This window comes from Phocoena sinus, chromosome 20 (genome assembly GCF_008692025.1).
Source record: "Phocoena sinus isolate mPhoSin1 chromosome 20, mPhoSin1.pri, whole genome shotgun sequence".
Taxonomy (NCBI): domain Eukaryota; kingdom Metazoa; phylum Chordata; class Mammalia; order Artiodactyla; family Phocoenidae; genus Phocoena; species Phocoena sinus.
Window position 1 is genome coordinate 13,662,579 of NC_045782.1, and position 18,810 is coordinate 13,681,388.

An 18,810-nucleotide genomic window follows, 5' to 3' on the forward strand; every position below is an offset into this window, starting at 1 on the left:
CCAAGTTGTTGCCCCCAGACTCAGCCACTAGTTGATCTGACCCCACTCTAGAGGCAAGAACAGGGTGAACGCCTTTCTTCCTGCCTGCCTGCCTTTCCCTTCCTCTCTTTCTTTTTTTTTGAAAGGCATCTTATATTGTGGTTTGGGGTTTTTTGATATCACAAAAAAGATTTAGAGAATTCCAAGAGTTTTGGTTAACAGGAAATACAAATGGAAATTTAAAAAACCAGAATGGAACTCAACTCTCCACAGATTGAACCCATATGGGTGTCACAGCTCACTGAATTAGCACCACTTTTGTAGCAGTGAAGACACCGGGGCAGAAAGTTCTTCCAACTCACTTTTTCCATCTCAGAGACTTTTTCCACGCTCCTCCTCAGACAAACTGACCGCCGGAAGAAGGGTGCTCCCCTCTTCCCTATTTCAAAGTGTGGCCATTTTCCTTTTGCTCTAGCCATCCTTTTATTTTCTCATCAAATTGAGACTTCGGGGAAGCTATGTAGCAGCAAACTAGGAAAACACACTCCTTTTAAAAACAATTGGAAAAAATTGTAAAAAATCAAATTCTTTCAATAATTAGAAGATGTTGTGACCTTTTTTTTTTTTTTTTTTTTTTTATTCCCCAGGCTGGGCTTAGAGGTATCTCTGGGTTAGACTCTTCTGGGGCTGGAATGACACACAAGGGCAGCCTGGCCCAACCCAACCTGGGCAGGAAAGCCAGGCCAGCCCCCTGGCCTGCTGCAGTCAGCTCTCCTCCGACAGGTAATCACCGCCCACGAGCTCAATGGCTTCGAGCTCCACGCTGGACAGGAACCTCCTCAGTGTCTTGCGGCAGTTGTAATCCAGAGTGGTGGTGTAGACGGTCTTGGGGTACTTGGGGTAGACGATGGTGGTGCTGAGAAAGCGGGCAGGCTTGTGGCGCGGCTCAAAGCGCACCTCGGCCTTGTAGTTGCGCCACGTGCAACTGGGGATGCAGGTGATGGTCTGGCTGCAGGAGGTCACCGCCAGGCCCAGGGGCAGGTGGACGTCGTCGATGAAGTGTCGCTCTGAGTCATACTTGACGGAGGACGTGTACCTGAGCGGGAGACATAAGGCAGCGTGAAGCCGCTCCTCTGAGCTGGGGGCGCAGGGATCCCTACCGTGACCTTGAGACTCTAGGGAGAAGCCACACGGAGTTTATAACGTGCTCACTGTGTGCTCCTGTCCTAGCGCTTTACTTCCAGGATCTAATTTAATCTTCCCAACAACCCTGGGAGAAGAAATCGGGGTGCAGAGGTTAAGGTCACAGTGGGAGGGAGCGGTAGAGCTGGGGTTTCAGTGCAGAAATGCAGGATTCCCAAGTTCAACCCGCACTCACTGTTCCTCACTGCAGGCGGCAGCCCCTGGAGTCGGCTCCCACTGACTTAAGCTTTGAGACTTTGGCCAAGTTACTTAACTTCCAAGCCTCTTTCCTCTTTCTGAAAAAGGTGCCCAATAGAATGGGGGAGAGTGTTAACACAGCGACTGCTGTTGGTGGGAATGATTATATATAACAAGGCAGATTCTCCTGTCCACGGGGGATGAGTGGTTTCTCTATCCCCTGAAATGAACAATCAATGAGAGCAGAAGGGAACCCAGACATCCCGAATGCTGGTTCTGAAAGCTTGGGGATACCAAATACTAGTATTGGGGCCACCTCTGCCTTCGGCTTGGAGACTCCCTCAAACCCAGGGAACTGAGATCTGACCTTATCCATCACAGCCAATTACAGTCTTGTTTTCCATAAAATAAATTAACATCCACGTTCCTCAGCAGCTACTTTATAATTTTTTTAAAGTCCTTCTTGGTCAATTTGGGAATTTTTTTTTTTTTTTGGAAGCAAAGCATGAATTCATATTACTTCCTAATTATGGCATCTTCATAGATACTAAAATATGCACAAGCGGGACCTTCCCGGCAGTCCAGTGGTTAGGACTCGACGATTCCGCTGCAGGGGGTGAGGGTTCGATCCCTGGTCGGGGAACTAAGATCCCACATGCTGCGAGGCGTGGCCAAGACATTTTAAAAATAAAAGATAAAATAAGAAGTACGTACAAGCATCACACATAGACAAACCGAACAGCACTGCCCCTCGCCAGCCCCTACCCACTGGTCAGGGGTAAGAATCGGCACTCTTTTTTAGAATGAGTCCAGGTGGAAACATCTCTTTGCCTTGGGCAAGTAGGTTAAAAGGCTGGGAAGCTCATGTCATGAAGTCATGTCCCCATTCTGTTCAAAATACAAGCTCCTCAGGAATAAAAGGCTGAACTGCTCACCTCCAAACTGGTGAGCCTCCTTTGTTCTGTGTCAAAGGGCCCTTTGTATTGTGCAACGGAACTCCATCTCTCAAGCCACCAGCTACCAAAAGTAAAATTCCGGTTCTCTAAAAAGACATATCTTTAATGGAGCCTCTCAATGGATCTCTGCCCCCAGATGAGCCTGGATGATAAATTCCCCGAGGAAGAAGAACGGTACTTTCCCAGTGAAATTAGAACCTGAGGCAAGGTCACAGCACCTTGACACTGGGGTGGGGGTGGGGAGATGTGGAAAGAAGCTTCTGGAAAGGGGAATTACTTTATTACAAATTTTTAAACATCCGATGGCCATGATAAGTGAAGTGCAAAAAGCAAGTTGCAGGACTTTATGTATAACACGATCTCGTTTTTATTTTAATAAGTGTATCTATATTCAAATGGTTGGAGCACAGAAAAAACAACCGAAAGAGTACCCACCAAACTAGAAGAGTCTTTGGCACACTTTTGTCATTGACTATTTTTTTTTTTAATAACAAGCGTTAATTACTGGAACAAAAAATTGAAAATAGAAATAAAATGAAATCAGGGCCCGCTATATTTACCTTACTTCAGTTGGTGGTAAGGGGTCAAACTCCACTCCCTCGCCAAACGACAGGGGACATAACCTTGGCGAGCAGCCGGAGCCGGAGCCCAGGGCGTTGGGGAGAGAAGCAGGATTCTGCAACAACAGAAAATGCAGTTAGATCACAGCCCCATCCGACGCATTCCCCGCAGAAGGTCCTGGCTCTAGCCTCCAGCTGATGGGCCCAACTGAGATTTGTGTCACCCTCCAGGGAATGATGCCAGTGAAGGGCTGACCCACAGCACGGGAAGACCACTGGACAGGGCACAGAGGATGCCAACAGGTCTGCTCAAATCCCAGGCCTATCATGAATGTGTGCTCTCAGCAGAGTCACAGCATATGCCCTGTGACCTTATTTGCACATCCAGGGGGTGTCCCTTTCCATCGATGAGGTTTTGTGGAAGGATGAAAAGAGGAAACAAATTACAGCTCAGCGTCGTGACCGCTGCCAGACTCCGGGGCTGCTGCATCATCCCGCAGCAAGGCGGTGAGAAAACCGCCATGAACTGGGACTTCACTAACCAGAACCTTCAATTATGTGCCCCCAACCCTGTCATTGTCTCAGCAACTCTTCAGAAAAGGCCAAAACCAACAAAGAGAAATGCTACAAGGGATTTTTTTTTTTTTTACACTGAAGATTCAGTCCAACAGCTCTGAGGCCACCAGATCAATACCCAGCCAAGATGGAGGAATCTGCAAACTCATTGGGAAGATGAACACCAGAAAGTTCTCTATGTCACCTTCCACTATCCAGAAAACTCAAAGAGTCAGAGCACAGCATCCCAGGGTTCACCGCCTTCCAGCCTGGTCAGAGCACTGGGCTTTCTGATTCAGCAAGTAGCCTGAGTAAGAGACGGGACCATCCTCCACACAGCTGCTGGGTTTTCACCTGACCTGACTGGAATCAGGGCTTCTGTGTCAAGTGAGCAACAGAGAGCAGCCCTTCGGGTTCCTGGGCTAACTGGGAGCTGTCATTTTCTTTGCCTGATTTGAGAGAAGAACCTACACTTGGGCCAGGGTATGGCAGTGGCAGCCCCACCCCCATGTCTTCCAGGAAGCAGACGTTTCTAGAAGGTTGACTCTAAGACTCTTATGTTACCAGGACAAGGTGTCAAGTGGGGGCATAGGGTGGACATGCAAAAGCCAAAGGGGACCAGGTAGGTCAGGGAGAGGCAGGGGGACCCCAGGGTCCAGCCCTGAACTTGGTGGGGGGAGAGCTTAATAAGCCCCCACTGGGGCTTGAGAACCCAGCTGGGGGAGGGGGTAAGGTGTGGACACCGGCTACCGCAGAGCTTTAGGAAACAGCCCCCAGCGGTGACAGGGGGCCCTGCGCTGCCCCAAGCTCTCTAGCTGCCAGGCACTCCCCAACCTGGGGGTGCCTTCCGGGAGTCCTGGGGGCTGCAGGACAATGCAGCCACCAAGAGGAGGTAGGCGCCACCCAGCACTCACAGGTATCCAGACAAGCACTGGGTTCTCTTGCTCCTGCTTCCTCTGCTCCCTCATCCCTGCCACCCAAGCTCCCTGAGCACCCAGCCTGCTCCAGGGCAGGCTGGGAGTGGGGCGGGGCAGCAGGGGTTCTACGCATGAACAAGGGGCTTACCAGGGAAAGGCGACGAAGTCACAGCCTTTGGCATGGCTCTGGGAAGCATCCAGGAAGACTTCCCAGAGGAGGTGACAAGTTGGGCACTTGCAGGGCTGGCAAGGGTTTGACAGGTGGAAAAGCCAGCTGGGTGTTGGGAGAGGTAGAAGGGGATGGCTGGGAGGGAAAAGGCACACCAGGGGGAGGAGTAGCATCAGAGGCACCGATGTGTGTATCTGCCTGTGGTCAGGGGATGTGGAAGATGAGGCTAAAAAGGGCCAGGTGGCGAGGGCTCTGAAGGCCAAGATGAAGCAAGTGCTGCCTTCTAAATGGAAATGAGAGGATGCACTGATGTCCACCGAGAGACAGGATCATTGGTCAAGAATTCCACGCACCATCAAAGTGGGTGGGTCCCTGAGGAGCAGCGGCTGCCACTGACTACTTCACCTAGGGGAGAAGGCTGCAAACACCCATCCCCAAGGGGGAGGGGTGGCCTCAGAGTCCCACTTTTAGCTTGACTGTAGGCAGGATGTGGGTCCCCTGGGCTCTAGGTAAAGGCAATAAACACCACCATGTGAGCCATTTCTAAGGTAAACGGGACCTGGTGTTTTTTCTTGAAATAAAAATTTTAAATTAAAGTAAAAGCACTCATTTTTGAAAGTCTCCACCCACCTAAAGGCCTCCCACCCATCATGGGCCAGACACGGGTTAGGTGACGGGACAAGAGGGGCCACGGATCTGAAAAGGTTCCCTCCAAGCCACTAACAGTCTCCCAAAGCTGGCCCCCTTTGCTCTCTGAATCGGGGAGCCCGAGTACACCCCTCTCCCCAACACCCACCGGGAGGGGAAGCAGGCCCGTTGGAGCCACCGGGGGCGAGGGCAAAGCCCGGAGGTGCCTGGGGGAAGTTTGCTCTCGGTGTTCCCGGACCCCTCCAGCCCGGCAGGGTCAGGAATGTGGACGAGCCGCAGCCTGGCAGCCCCGGGGGCCATCACCTCGAAGGGAGGAGGCGGTGGTCGCCTTTCCCGGGGCTCCCGGGCCTCCCAGGCGATGACAATTTTCCAGCCACCGGCTCCAGCTGGCCGGGCTCTCGCCGCGCCTCCCGCCCCGGGCTCCCAGCGCTGGCCGCGGGCGGGCTCCCAGCGCTGGCCGACGGGCGGGCGGCGGCGGGGACAGCGTGCCCCGGTAGGGCCGACACGACCGCCTGGGGGTCTCCGGGGCCCGGGCGCGGGGGAATGCAGAGGATGGGGGGAGGGGCCGAGGCGGGGTCACTCACCGGGGCCGCGGGGGTGGCCGCCGCGTCGGGCTCCAGCGCCCCGGGGGCCGGCGCCCTCTCCCCGCCGCCGCCGCCCCCGGCCGCCGCGAGCGCCCAGTGGCTGGGGCTCGGGCTGGGGGGCAGCCCCGAGTCCGGACTGTCCAGGACGCTGTCGCCCTTCTTCTTCGCGTCCACGAGCTCGGGCACATCCTGCAGGCTCAGCCGGCCCACCATGGCGGTGCGCGCGGCGGGGCCGGGGCCGCTGCCCGCCGCCCGCCCTCCCTGCCCGCCGCCCGCCGCCCGCCGCCCGCCGCGCGCCGTCCGGGTCCGCCGGTCCCCGCGCTCCCGGGCCCGCCCCCTGCCCCGCCCCGCCCGGGGCCCGCCCCGCCCGCCCGCAGTGGCGGAGCCGCCAGGCCGGGCGCCAGGGGCCGCTGCGCTCCCGCCGTGCGCAGCCCGCGCTGCGCTCCGCCCGGCCGCTCAGCCAGCCCCGAGCGGCCGATCACAGGAACGGGGGGCGCCGGCCCGGGCCCCCGCTCCGCTCGGCCACCCGCCCCGCAGCAAGCCGACCCTGTACCCCTCTCGCGCCGGGCCCGAGGGCGCCTTGTCCCCTCGCCCTGGCCCAGCCAGGCCGGCAGGCGCTTATTATCTCGAGCCCTGGCGTCGGGCGGGAGGCAGAGTAGAGCCCGGGCCCGCAGAGGCCGGGGGAGCCGGCTGAACCCAGTGAGCAAACAACTGGAAATTATTAATAGTTAATGTGCTTCGTATGGTTCCAGCCGCCTCTTGGCTCAGCCGGACGGGCTCTCAGTTTGTGTCTGGCTCTCATTTCTGCCCCGGAGGAAAAGAGCGCCTACTCCGTTTCTCCTCAGGGGGCTCAGGGGCTCGGGGGTGGGGGCGGAGCTGGGAGGAGCGCATCACCCCCTGGCCTGGGTGCTCAGCGGAACAGGCCGTGGCCACACCTGGCAGGGAAATTCTGCGTGGCCTGGACCTCGAGCCAGATGGACGGGCTCAGCAGGCTGCCCACCGGCTGTCTGAAGTGCCAGGGGCTCCCTGGTGGGGGTCACACCTTTTCAGACGGGGGACTTCTTCCTCCTTAGACAGAGAAGCCCTATCTGAGTGCGAACTTGTTGCAGTAGCTGCCAGCTGTAGAACTGGGCTGTTCTCAAATCTAAAAGTACTAGAAAGTTCGAGCACTGTTTCTAACAGAGACCTCCCTGATTATCAGTAAGTATAGGAAGTCCCCACCTCCCACCAGCCACTGTACCCTGGGGGTTTCTGATGGGTGCCCAACTCGGGCCTCAAGCTGGAGCTTGCCCAGACCTAGCCCACAGGTGCCAGCTCTGGAGAGGAGCAGTGCCGTGGACTAGGGACTTCCCTGGCTAGATGAGAGGTGGGCGTGCTGCACGCCCCACCATAGCGGGCCAGTCTGTGTCCTTGCGAAAACAAAGGATCCTTGTCCTGCTTGGGACCTGGTGATGTCCAAATTTCGAGCAGGTAGATGTTCGAGATTTGCTGGGAAAGTTCAGCCCTCCTACCCTCCTCACTCATCACTTTTAGGTAAGGGAACGGAGAAGGAATTTGACTTGCCCCAAGTCACACAGCTGGTACAACGCAGCTTGCTGTGACCAGAAAGCCCAGGATCATCCCCTCCATAGAGAATAAAACCGGGTACGTGCCTGTGTGCTGGAGGTCATTCATTCAGGACCTGTGGGAACAGATTATAAAATCAAGCGTGCACAGTCCTGGATCGATGGCTCCTGCAAGGACGTACTGTAAGCAGTGGGTCTTAAGAGACTGGGCCAACTGTGTGGCTGCAATTCCCTACCCCTGTTGACCTCGCCACCTGCACATCCCAGACTGCCCCCAACCCGGGGCATCACGGGAGGAATCTAAGAGCTTCCTGGGGGTGTGGAAAGGCGGTCTGCTGGCCGTGGCAGGACTCGGCGCCCTAGAGGGAGTTTGCCCACCAGCATTCCCATGTAGATCCTGAAAACTCTTCCCTAAGCTTGGCCAGCTGGGAAAAGGTGTCCAGGAAGATGGTAATTGCTCCCTCTTCCAAGGTCATCAGTCTGGAAGAGGAGGATGAGGCTGAGGAAGGTCATCATGCTAGGCCAGTGCAGCCACTGTCTCCACCAAAGCCTGGATCGTTGTGGACTGTCTTGGGAGGGATCGCCCCCTGGACCCGCTAAAACATGGAATCTAGGGGGAGCCCTGAATTGCCACCTTCTCAGGGGAATTCTGCAGGGCTTAGATTACTCACATTCTGACAGAGATCCACAGAGACATCACAGCCGCCGAAGTGAGCAAGGGAGTGTGAAGCTGCCAGCTTCGGAGGGTCCAGGCAGATCAAGGGGACACCCTTGAGGCACCCCTTCCTCCTTGGCACTGGGGTCATCAAGCAGGTGGCATCTCAGCCATCAAACTGGACCCAGGAAGCATCTATGTCCTGAGCTCCAGCCTATGACAGTTCTGTCTGATCCCCAACATAACCTCTCCCCAACCCAGAAGAACGTCTTGGCTTTAATAGAGATCAGGACATCCTCAGGCCTCAGGACAATTTCCAAGGAGCTCCCAAAGCGTAAAATGATTGCATACCCTGGCCTCCTTCCTTACAGAGGAGCCCAGCACTGATACACACAAAGGAAACTGGAGGAGCTTGAAGAGGAATTCAGCCCGGGGGACCTGACGCTGACGGAGAAGCTGCACCAAAGTCTTCCCCTCCATGGTTCCCAGAATCTTGCTGAGCCAATCAGAGGACACCTTGGACCCCAGGTTTGTCCTCTCCTGTCCAGACTGTCTGTAAAGAGCTCAGAGATAAGCTGGAGCTGACTGGAAGCTGCTTGGGTTCAGAGGAGAACGTGCAGGGCATGCCCGGCCAGGCCCAGGTGTCCTGCCTGCACTCGCACCTCCGTGAACTCGTGGCAGTCCTGCTGGAGATGAGCAGAGGGGTTCTTACAACAGGAACCATCTGACTTCAGCCTGCCCATGAGTGCCCCTGGGTGGGAGAGCAGAGGGACTTCCTTTGTAACCTCATGGGAGCCATGCGGCACAGACCCTGGAAGACAGCTGTGTTTCGTCAGCCCTGAGCCGTGAGTCCGCACTGCATATCTGCTATAGTCCTTGGGAAGAGCCCCACGCCCTGGGCTCATCATTGTCCTACATCTTCTGCCAGATTGTTTTCCAAAGGACGTTTCTTAAAAAAAAACAAACAAAAAACTCTAACCAAGGCTTGGGAAAGACAACGGATTCCACTTGACCCCCTCCTGGTCTGGCTTCGAAGACAGGCCTTCTTTTGAGGAGCATCTGGGTTGCACCTAGAAATCAGGGGTGAGTTGCACAAAAACGAGACCACGGACCCTGCCGAAAGAGTGGCCTCTCCTCAAAGCTGTCCTTTCCGAGCGGCCATCATCCCCTGCCTGGATCACAGAGACTGGTGTCCTCATAGGACTTGGCTTCTGGCCCTGAGGCCTCTCCCAGCAGGGTCTGGGGAACAAAGCTGCGTCACAATGAATGCCAATCCTGCATTTTCCCTTTTTCTCCACTAAATTAAGCTGATGCCCAAACAGGAGTTGAGTCAGTCAAGAGCAGGGCGGGACCCCCCCACAACGCAGCTGCTTATTGTTTTTGGAGCAGCTTGTTTTCAGTAAACCCAGCGGATTAAAAGCACTGCGGGCTCCAGCACGCTGGCGTGTGCCCAGGGCCCCAGGTACCTTGCGGTCTCAGCCCCCTGGGTCTCCGGGCTCCGGGAACCACGAGGCAGTGGCTTGGCCTTAGTATTAAACCAGGTCCCCCCTTGCGTTCATATACACCCAAGTCAACCAAAACGCTTAAAAAAATAGGACTTTATTTTGTTTCCTTATGTGTCTTAAGATTAAGGTTATTGGTTTCAAAGAGCATGGAAAGGGAACTGCCATATTCGATAAAGAAAGAAACTGCATTAAAAAGATGTACTGGGGCTTCCCTGGTGGCGCAGTGGTTCAGAGTCCGCCTGCCGATGCAGGGGACGCGGGTTCGTGCCCCGGTCCGGGAAGATCCCACATGCCGCGGAGCGGCTGGGCCCGTGAGCCATGGCCGCTGAGTCTGCGCGTCCAGAGCGCAACGGGAGAGGCCACAAAAGTGAGAGGCCCGTGTACTGCAGAAAAAAAAAAAAAAATATGTACTGACACGGCCTAGCCCACAAGAGTCTGTGCACACATGAGTTGGTGAGCTTGGTTCATACCTATGTGCTCCCGGGACTCACAAAGGTGGCCTGAACCTGAGGCTAGGGACACCAAAGGCTGGCCATTTCAGAGCGAAATGGGCCTGAGGGAACAGGCTCCTTTTCTTTCTTTCTTTTTTTTAAAAAAATATTTATTTATTTATTTGTAAAATTTATTTATTTATTTATTTATGGCTGGGTTGGGTCTTTGTTGCTGTGCCTGGGCTTTCTCTAGTTGCAGTGAGCAGGGGCTACTCTCAGTTGCGGTGCACGGGCTTCTCATTGCGGTGGCTTCTCTTGTTGCGGAGCATGGGCTCTAGGCACGCGGGCTTCAGTAGTTGTGGCACACGGGCTCAGTAGTTGTGGCTTGCAGGCTCTAGAGTGCAGGCTCAGTAGTCGTGGCGCATGGGCTTAGTTGCTCTGTGGCATGTGGGATCTTCCCGGACCAGGGCTTGAACCCCTGTCCCCTGCACTGGCAGGCAGATTCTTAACCACTGCACCACCAGGGAAGCACCCAGGCTCCTTTTCTGACCTCTCACCTGGGAGACCACCAGGTCAGGTGGAGAGGTGGAATCTGGCCCAGCCTCAGTGGTGACGCTCACCCAGACACCGAATGAAGCTTGGGGTGGAGTCAGGCCAGTGACCCCTGTGTGGGGAACCTGAGGACCTCAAATACAAGCTCCACCCTTGGGGCCTCCTATGTGTAAGCTGAGAGCTGTTCTCCCAAACGCTCCCTAGTTACACAGAAAAAGGGCCGTGGCATCTGCAAAATAAAACCCAGATGGGATTTTGCAAAGAGCTGGGGCTCACGGCCTCGTTGGAACGACATCAATACACTTGCACTCCTGGCTCCGTTCTGCGTATTCACACCAGACAAGGACTTGCAGCCCAGAAAAATAGCCCTTAGTTGAGCAACTGAAGTTAAGACCCTTGGCTCCTTGGTTGAAGGGCGTGATAGAAGGGTGTGCAGGCAACAATTGGCCAGTCTGCACAGCCGCTCTCCAAAGGCAGCCTCCAGGACCCTCGGGGATTTCGGTCTGTAGGCTGCGTGGGAAAGGGTGGAGAGTGGGAGCCTGGGGGCGGCCAATTGGCTCTGCTGTCTTTCCCTGGAGCCGGTGTCCCTAAGTGCATTCCTCTCCTCCCTCAAATTCAAAGCAGAATACCCACCAGCGGGAGGCGGCTGTGGTTTGCAGCTATGTACTGTAGGGAGGGAGCTCCTGAGACTTGCCGAAGACATTTACATGCCTTTGAAGAAATGTTTTTCAGTTTTGAGGAAAATTAGCCAGGGGTGGGGTAGGAACTTGAGGTGAGAGAAGAGGTACCAATGAAAAATTCCATGAGTCCCATGTTTTCCCAGGTCGCATCAGCTGGGGGTTAACTGGAATTTTATTGACTCTTGCCTTGTACTTCTGCAGGATGACCCCAACCAATGACAAGTATTTCTGGAAGTCTCTGCCTCTCATATGCTCATAAATAAATCTGGTTATATGCAGAGGATGCCTGCCATTAATTTTCTTTTCCTTTTCTTGCACCCACTGCCCCAGCCTCTGGTTCTGCTAAGTTGGGTGACAGTGACCCACATGGCGGCCCTCCAACAGGCTGCCCTTGCAGAGACCACCATCAGCTCCACCAGGCACTTAGAGAGGGGCTGCAGCCACGCCACCCCTGTGGGTACCAAAGCCCCAGGCGCTGTTGCCGGTGCTGGTGCAGGGGGAGGGCCATGTAGCTTGGAGGTGCCGGAGCTGTGCTGTGGTCCGCAGCTAAGCGCCTCTCGCCCCTTCTGGTTGCATTTACAGGGTGGTCCTGATGCAGTGCGGCTTACTTTATGCCTGCTTCCCGCCCTAGGATTCACCTTGAACCGTGCAGGGCTGGGCCAAGAGACAAATAATAAAACAAGCAAGCAAAAAACCCCTTTGAATTCCAAATCCCTCTCCCCTGAGCCAGGCTTACCCTTCTGGGCCGTTCTCTTGGGATTTCTCTAAGAGGCTTCCAGGTCCTGCGTGCAAAGAGCATGTCTGGACCTGAGAATGACGGGGATACTCGACTTCAGTCCCAGCTGGGCCCCCTGCCCCACCAGAAACCCATCAAATATCACCCAACTCCCATCTCAACACCTTGCTTTTCAAAGACAGAAAGGTAGACCCTGCTATATCCAGGGATGCCTTTTTTAGCATCAAGGCTGTCTGCCATCTGAGAAAGGACCTTCTGCTGTTAGCAGGCTGTGTTGGAAGCAGAAGCTTCTAGAATGTCAAATATCATCATCTTACAAACCCCAAGACAGGGCACAATGCCTACCTATTCTCCACGTTTGTAATAAAAAGAGCAGTTAATACGAGCGCAGCCCGGGCCTTCCATCACACACGGACATTAAGGAATCTGGGCTTTGTGTTCCTCTTGAAAGACTGTTTATCAGCAGATACCCTGTTCTTGTTCCCCAGAATCCATTTCACCTCTACTCCCAAGGCTGAGAGCTCTTACCAAAACCTGCTCTGGGTGAGAGATTTTGGAGTTCATGTGTGCTCTCCTGCTAGACCCATTCATTCAATCAGCACCTACCAAGGGCCTACTTTGTGCGAGACAGAGTGTGAGAGCACAAAGAGAGCCTCACCAGCCTGGTGGAGAGAGGGAGGTGAAGATTGGGGGAAGATTTCTGGAGGGAGTGACACCTGTGCTGATACTAAAGCAGCAAATAAGGAACAGGCAGGCAAAGAAGGGAGGAGGAGATGATGACCAAAAGCTCTGCCATGAGGTCTCTGAAGATCTGGTCATCCTTCTCCCCTGGCTTAGATTCACTGAGTGGAGAGCATTGCAGACTTGACAAGTGCCCCAAGTTCACTGCCTCTGGAGTCAATTAGCTCCATTCCCGGACGTGCATCCTGCAAAGATGTTGCACTGGTGACAAAGGGAAGCAAGAGTTAGGGTGGCTGGTTTAGTCCAGCTGTGCTCCTGGAAATACCATGGCGAGGACACTGCAGCAAGCTGTTACTTTTCCTTTTGCACTTGTCACGGGTATTGTTTTGTGACTGTACTCTGGCATACAAAAGGTTAATTCTCTTTTTATTTTTTTAAACTGAGCTCAGTTTAGCTCGTAACCCCCCGTTTCTCTCTAGACTGGAAGTGTCTTGCTCACAGTATAGTTCTTCTGGAAAATGACTGGTGGCTCTTGGGTAAATACTACTCTCATCCTTCCCTTTTGCCTGGGTGGCATCTGGGGAGGCTTCCGTAACATCACAGCAGCAAGGATGGGGTGGCTGGTGGTGAGTGCCTGGTCCGTGGTCGTCTTCCTATCTCTCTGGCCTCTACGGAGGAGAAATTTGCTCTGCTTGGCCAAGGAATGCCACCCTCTGCTTTTTTTTTTTTTTTTTTTTTTTTTAATGGCTCTGGTTGGCATTTGTGCCTCTACAACGTAGTTTTTTGTTTTGTTTTGCTTTTTTATTTATTTTTGGCTGCATTGGGTCTTGGTTGCTGCGCATGGGCTTTCTCTAGTTGCGGCGACTGGGGGTCCACTCCTCGTTGCGGTGCGTGGGCTTCTCATCGCGGTGGCTTCTCCCGTTGCGGAGCACGGGATCTAGAGCGCAGGCTCAGTAGTTGTGGCTCACAGGCTTAGTTGTTCCGTGGCACGTGGGATCCTCCAGGACCACGGCTCGAACCTGTGTCCCCTGCCTTGGCAGGCAGATTCTTAACCACTGCGCCACCAGGGAAGCCCCACCCTCTACTTTTCATGTCCATATGCCACTTGATCTGTACCCTAGTTGTCCCAGCCTGAAGTCTCTTCCAATGAGCTGGCCCTTTCATTACTTCTGGGAGCTCAGGGAGCTTGGACGCCATCACCTCCCCATGATGGGGTGTGAGGGACTCTGTGAGGTGTGCCAGCCCTTGGGCCCACCTGGCCGGACAACACTCTCAGACACTGTCCTCCTCAGGTGCCTTGTTGAACACCTCACTTCGCTACGGGGACTGCAGTCTCCCAGGTTAATTGCTGGAAGCCAGGCAATGGTTTCTAGATCAGGGTTTCCCTCAAACTTATGGGGGTTTCGCTTATACTGGGGCTCAGCCCAGAGCGGTAGGGTTCTGGATTTCTTCTCCATGACCTTCCAGCCTCAAAACCAAGTCATATCCCCTCTAGTTCTTCCTTTTCTATTGATACCTGCTGGTCAAAATTCCCCCTCCCCCCGACCTCTTTTTTCTATGGAAGAAAATGTTTATGTCAAGATGCACTGTCCCTCTGCCGATGATGCTGGCTGTGTGCAAAGTCCTCCAGCATTTTGGCTCTTAAAATGTAAAGGGTAACTTTTAGAATAAAGGACAAAAACAAAGCAAAACGCCATTCCAACAATTCTTGTAACTCTCGTGGCTTTCAAGACTTTCTTCTCTACTATAGAATCACAAAGTCTCTACAGGAGTTCAGAAGCTAAGAATTTAAGCTGTTATCTCCATAGCATCACTGCCAGAAGACAGTGCATAATAGGGAGCCCTGTCTGCTGATGGAGTCTGGGGAAAGGGCAGAGATAAAGAACAGAAGGGATGCTCAGTTGAATATCAAACTCTACATATACAAAGGACGACCGCTGCTTTCATGAGCGAACCAACAAAGCATGTCCTCTAGGAGCCCTGACCATGAGGGAAGCCACGGGGCTTTCGCTCAGTTAGAAAGTTTTCCTGCAGCAAGACACAGCACCGGTTGGGTCACATTTGGTTTTGTGCAATGAAAGCCAAAGGGGGAAACTTCTGCTTACTGGGTTTCTACAGATAGAGCTGCAACTACATCCTCTCAGTCAAGAAGCAGGAAGAAACATCTAGGGCAAGTGAGGATGTGGAGAAGAGGGTACACACGTACACACGGTCGATGGCAGTGTGAAACATACTCTTTGCAGAGGGCACTTTGGCGAGAGCTAGCAAGGTTTCAAATGTACGTGCCCTTTAACCTTTTAAAATGGGAATTGAACGATTTTAGGAGAGTAGCCTACAAAAAGGTGGGCACAAGTAAGCAAAGGTATTTACAGAAAGATTTTCACTGGCAATGTGTTTCTCATTGCCAAAAAATAGAAACCTATTTGTACACTGAGAGGAGACTGGCTAAGTAAACGATGGTCTATCTCAACTATAAAATACCATGTAGCCTTAAAAAGAATGAGTGGCTCTATGTATGCTGAGGGAAAAGATATCCAAGATTGCTTGTTTAGCTGTAGAAAAATATGCAAATATGCTTAATATTAATTTTGTTTGCAAAGCGCCCTCCCCCCACCGTGTAAGACAGAATGTCTGGAAGAGGAGTGGAGCACTTCTGATATATTTCTATATGGTTTAAACTTATTAACATGAATGCTGTGTACTTTAAAAATGAGTATTATTATTGCAGTATTTTATAAGGTGAAGAAAATAGAAACAGCAGTGCAGAAACACTCAAAATCATTGGGGTTAGCAGTCATGAGAGGAGGTCAGTGGAGCGAGCCTTATGCCAGCTTCTTTGCAGAAGCCCTCAGAGCAAAGAGGAACTCCGTGGGCCCAGCTGGGAAACCACGGAGAAGAGCTACCCCACGAGGAAACCCCACCTGCCAGGCCTGACTGGGACTAAGAGGCTTGATTTGCTGGGGCAACTTAGATTTTTCTCTTGGTTTCTGTGACTGGTGTTTGTACAATCATTAAGAAAATGTTTTACGATTAACTAACCATATTGGTTGACAAAGAGAGTTGTCAAGGGTGCCTTACTCTAAGGCCTTGAGACTGAGGAACTAGGAAAAGGAAGGTGGTGTCCTTTAGAGACGGGGAATTTCAGGAAGGAAGCCGAGTGTACCTGGAGATGCTCCACCCAAGTCGATGATGGGACCTGCAAGCGGACTGGGGTCAGCTGAAGGGGACGGACAAGGGCTAAAAATCTGAGAAACCTCAGAAGGCATAGCTGGTGTTTATACCTGTGATAGGCAGAAAAGTCCTCTGAAGGAGTCTGGAGTGAAAACCACAGGAGGCCTAAAACCTTGGGGCTTGACCAGAGTCAAGGTTCAAAAGGAAAAGAGCATCAGTGACGGAGACCAAGACGTTAAGGGAGCAGGAAAGCAGGGCATCGAGGGAGTGAAGGGAGAATTCCCAGGGGCAGGGAGGACTCACCAAATCCACGGAGAGTGCAAAGAGGATGAAAGTGCGGCAAGAAGGTCATCCTTCCAGAGAAGTTTCTGGAAGGTAGTTGAGATGGATGCTGAACAAGAGGGAATGCACTTAGGGGCTGGAGGTGATGGCTGTAACCTTTTGTTGGAAATGGTAACGAAGGCCACAAGAGAAGTAGCACGGGGGCCTGGGAGGGTGGTGGGAGATCAAAGAAAGCATGGAAGCCCTGGTTCACTTCTTCAGGCAGAACGGAAAAGGGGACAAGCTCTGAGAAACTTGGTGGGAGTGGAGGAGGGGGCAGGAAGGGAGGGGTGGGACTCCAAGGAAGGCCAGCCAGGGAGGGTGGAGCGGTGAGTGGCAAGTGGGATACACAAAGGTGGCTTGGATTTTGCCAGTCCTCTCCACAGTGAAGGGCAAGCTCATGACTGGAACTCTCAAGGTCTCAGTTTCCCAACTGATAAATGAGGAAATTTGACCAAAGCTCGAAAAACAAATAAACCCACATACCACCCAACGCTGATGCTCCAATTCAGAGCTTCCCAACTAGAGAGCTGGGTCGTGGCCGGAGTGCACAGCAAATGCCCACGTGGATCCCCTCAGCCCGGTTGGCCGGGGGCGGGGGCGGTCCCCTGAAGCAGCCACGGTCCCCAGGTTCATGAATATGGCCCCAGCAGCCTCTTCAACTGGTTTGCCCCAGTGTGATGCCAAGGGAGCACAAATGTCATCATTTCTATGCTTCAAGTCCTGAAAAGGTTGGGAAGCTTTGCATGTACACAGACAGACATGTAAGGCCTCAGGCGTTAAGATTTGGGGCTTGTCGGGATTTTGAGAGAAGGATGGGCTTCCTTGCAAATGTTGCCCAAGCCCCCTCCCCCAGTTCCGGTTGCACAGTTTGGTTTTTAGAAAAGAGCTGCCTCGCACAGGGTCGGGGGGTCGGGGGTGGTCCTTGCCCTCTGATGTCCTCTTTCTAAAGGCGGCAAGGCTCAACCCAGAAGGTGGCCTCCAGCGTGACTCGGACAGGATTTGGGTGACAGTTCAGGGGTGTGGACCTCAGATGAAAAGCTGCTCTCTCCTGTACAACGGTGACACCGCCAAACACCCCCGCCCCTCGAGCAGCAGCCGCTGAGGACAGCAGCTTCCAAACTGACTTCTGGGGAACCTGGAATTCTTGAGATGTTTTAGGGGGCAAAGGAGCTCCACAAGGCTTTGATTCTAACCTCCCTTTAAGGATGCATACTTTAAGCTTATTCTAAAAACTGAACATTCGAAAGTAATAACATAACACGCGAATGTGTTATTGGTGCAAATATAAGATTTTACAGATCCTTGGTGTGTTAACCTGTACTGTCAGGGCTGTTCTGTCCACGTAGACCTCAGGATAAAGAGTCCTTGTCACATCTGGGTAACCAAAGAGTATCTGGGATTGGGAGGACGGCTTGTTTAAAACAAAACTGATGCTGTTTGCAAATTCTTAGCTGGATTAAGTCAAGATTTCTGTATTCTATGCAACCAAAGCAAAACACAGAAATAAACTGGATGCTGGGGTTGATACATATCGACTGCCATCCATAACCTTAGCTTTGCAATGCTTTCTATTTAACTGAAACAGTTTCAGTGTTCTCACTGATTTGCTTTGAAAGATACTTGAACTCACAAAATATATTAATAAAATACTTTTATCTATTCGTAGAGCGAGAGTCCCATGTAAAGTTGGGTCTCATAAATTTGAAAACCACTTGTGAAGTGCAAAGAGCATGGATGACACCAATCCTGGCTCTGCCACGCAGGAGCTATATAGCCTTGGGCACATCATTTGCCCCCCAGGCTTCCAGGTCCACATCCATAAAATCATACCCACTTAACAGGGGTTTTGATCCAATGAGGTCTCTTAACTATCCAGGAGGCAGTAAATACTCAGTTCCCTCCCCACCCAATAGCATGGAATGGCCTGGATCTCTCAGGCCCGCTCACAATCAGGTATTATTTGCATGCCAGACAGTAGCTGGGCTGCAACTATGGCCCAGGGCTTAATCCACGGGGACCATAAGGCCCATTAGCGCCCTTCTCTGACTACAGAGCAAGCCAGCCAGCCAGCCAGCCGAGGGGCCGACACTTGGGGTCAGTTGAGAGCAGTGCCAGGGTTGCAGCAGGGAGTGGGTATGAGGCTGGGGGAGGGGGGTGTCTCTGTGTGTGCACTCATGTTTTCTTTACACAACATTGGCCATTTTCCCATTTGCCTGCTAAAGCGCTTCCGCGGCTGCCCCAGGCCAATCGCAGGACTTTAGTGAAGAATTCCGTGGAATGCGGTCTCTTTAGCAGGTGGTGCGCTTCCCCTCTGCTTGAGAAGGGCCTTCCTTTTCCATCAGCACAAAGCAACCAAGCAGAAGCTGGAGTTTCTCTCTACCATTTCACCTGGTGCCCCTGAAAGTTGCAGCCTACTTGGTAAATGCTTTTCATGGCCCCAGAAGTAAAGGGAAATTATGTCGAGAAGCTGTTCTTAATTCCTCAGGTGTTGAAGAATTACCCCAAACAGGACGAGGCACCAGCGATTATGCAAATTCTATCTGATTGCTGAGCAGAGGCTACCAGAGCTCTCAGATTAAGTGATAAGCATTCTTAGGGGGACAAAGAATTGACACAGCTTTTCCTCTGTATCACTCTTATCGCCCAGCATCCTCTGTATCGATATCCCCAAAGGGGATTGGAAGAGCCAGGCGGGTACTTCTCAGCTGATTATAGGGATTCCGCTGGCCTTGGGAATCATCTTTGAAAGGCAACTGTGAAGT

General features: G+C 52.8%; 1 protein-coding gene across 1 annotated transcript; it reads right to left on the reverse strand.

The window, feature by feature from the left end:
* Nucleotides 1–593: 593 nt before the first annotated feature.
* RFLNB (refilin B) lies at nt 594–6,021 on the reverse strand. Its single transcript, XM_032617742.1, has 3 exons — nt 5,749–6,021; nt 2,876–2,991; nt 594–1,075 (listed from the first exon to the last, which is right to left on the reverse strand). Exons 1-3 carry the CDS (start codon nt 5,959–5,961, stop codon nt 745–747), a joined length of 660 nt encoding a protein of 219 aa, XP_032473633.1. The 5' UTR covers nt 5,962–6,021; the 3' UTR covers nt 594–744.
* Between the last annotated feature and the right edge of the window lie 12,789 nt (nt 6,022–18,810).

Excerpts from the sequence above, each read along its gene's own strand:
- RFLNB (XM_032617742.1), bottom strand. The coding sequence starts at position 5,961 with ATGGTGGGCCGGCTGAGCCTGCAGGATGTGCCCGAGCTCGTGGACGCG. Across the intron at positions 2,992-5,748 it reads CGGCCACCCCCGCGGCCCCG|AATCCTGCTTCTCTCCCCAA; the intron begins GTGAGTGACCCC and ends CTGTTGTTGCAG. Across the intron at positions 1,076-2,875 it reads TTACCACCAACTGAAGTAAG|GTACACGTCCTCCGTCAAGT; the intron begins GTAAATATAGCG and ends TCTCCCGCTCAG.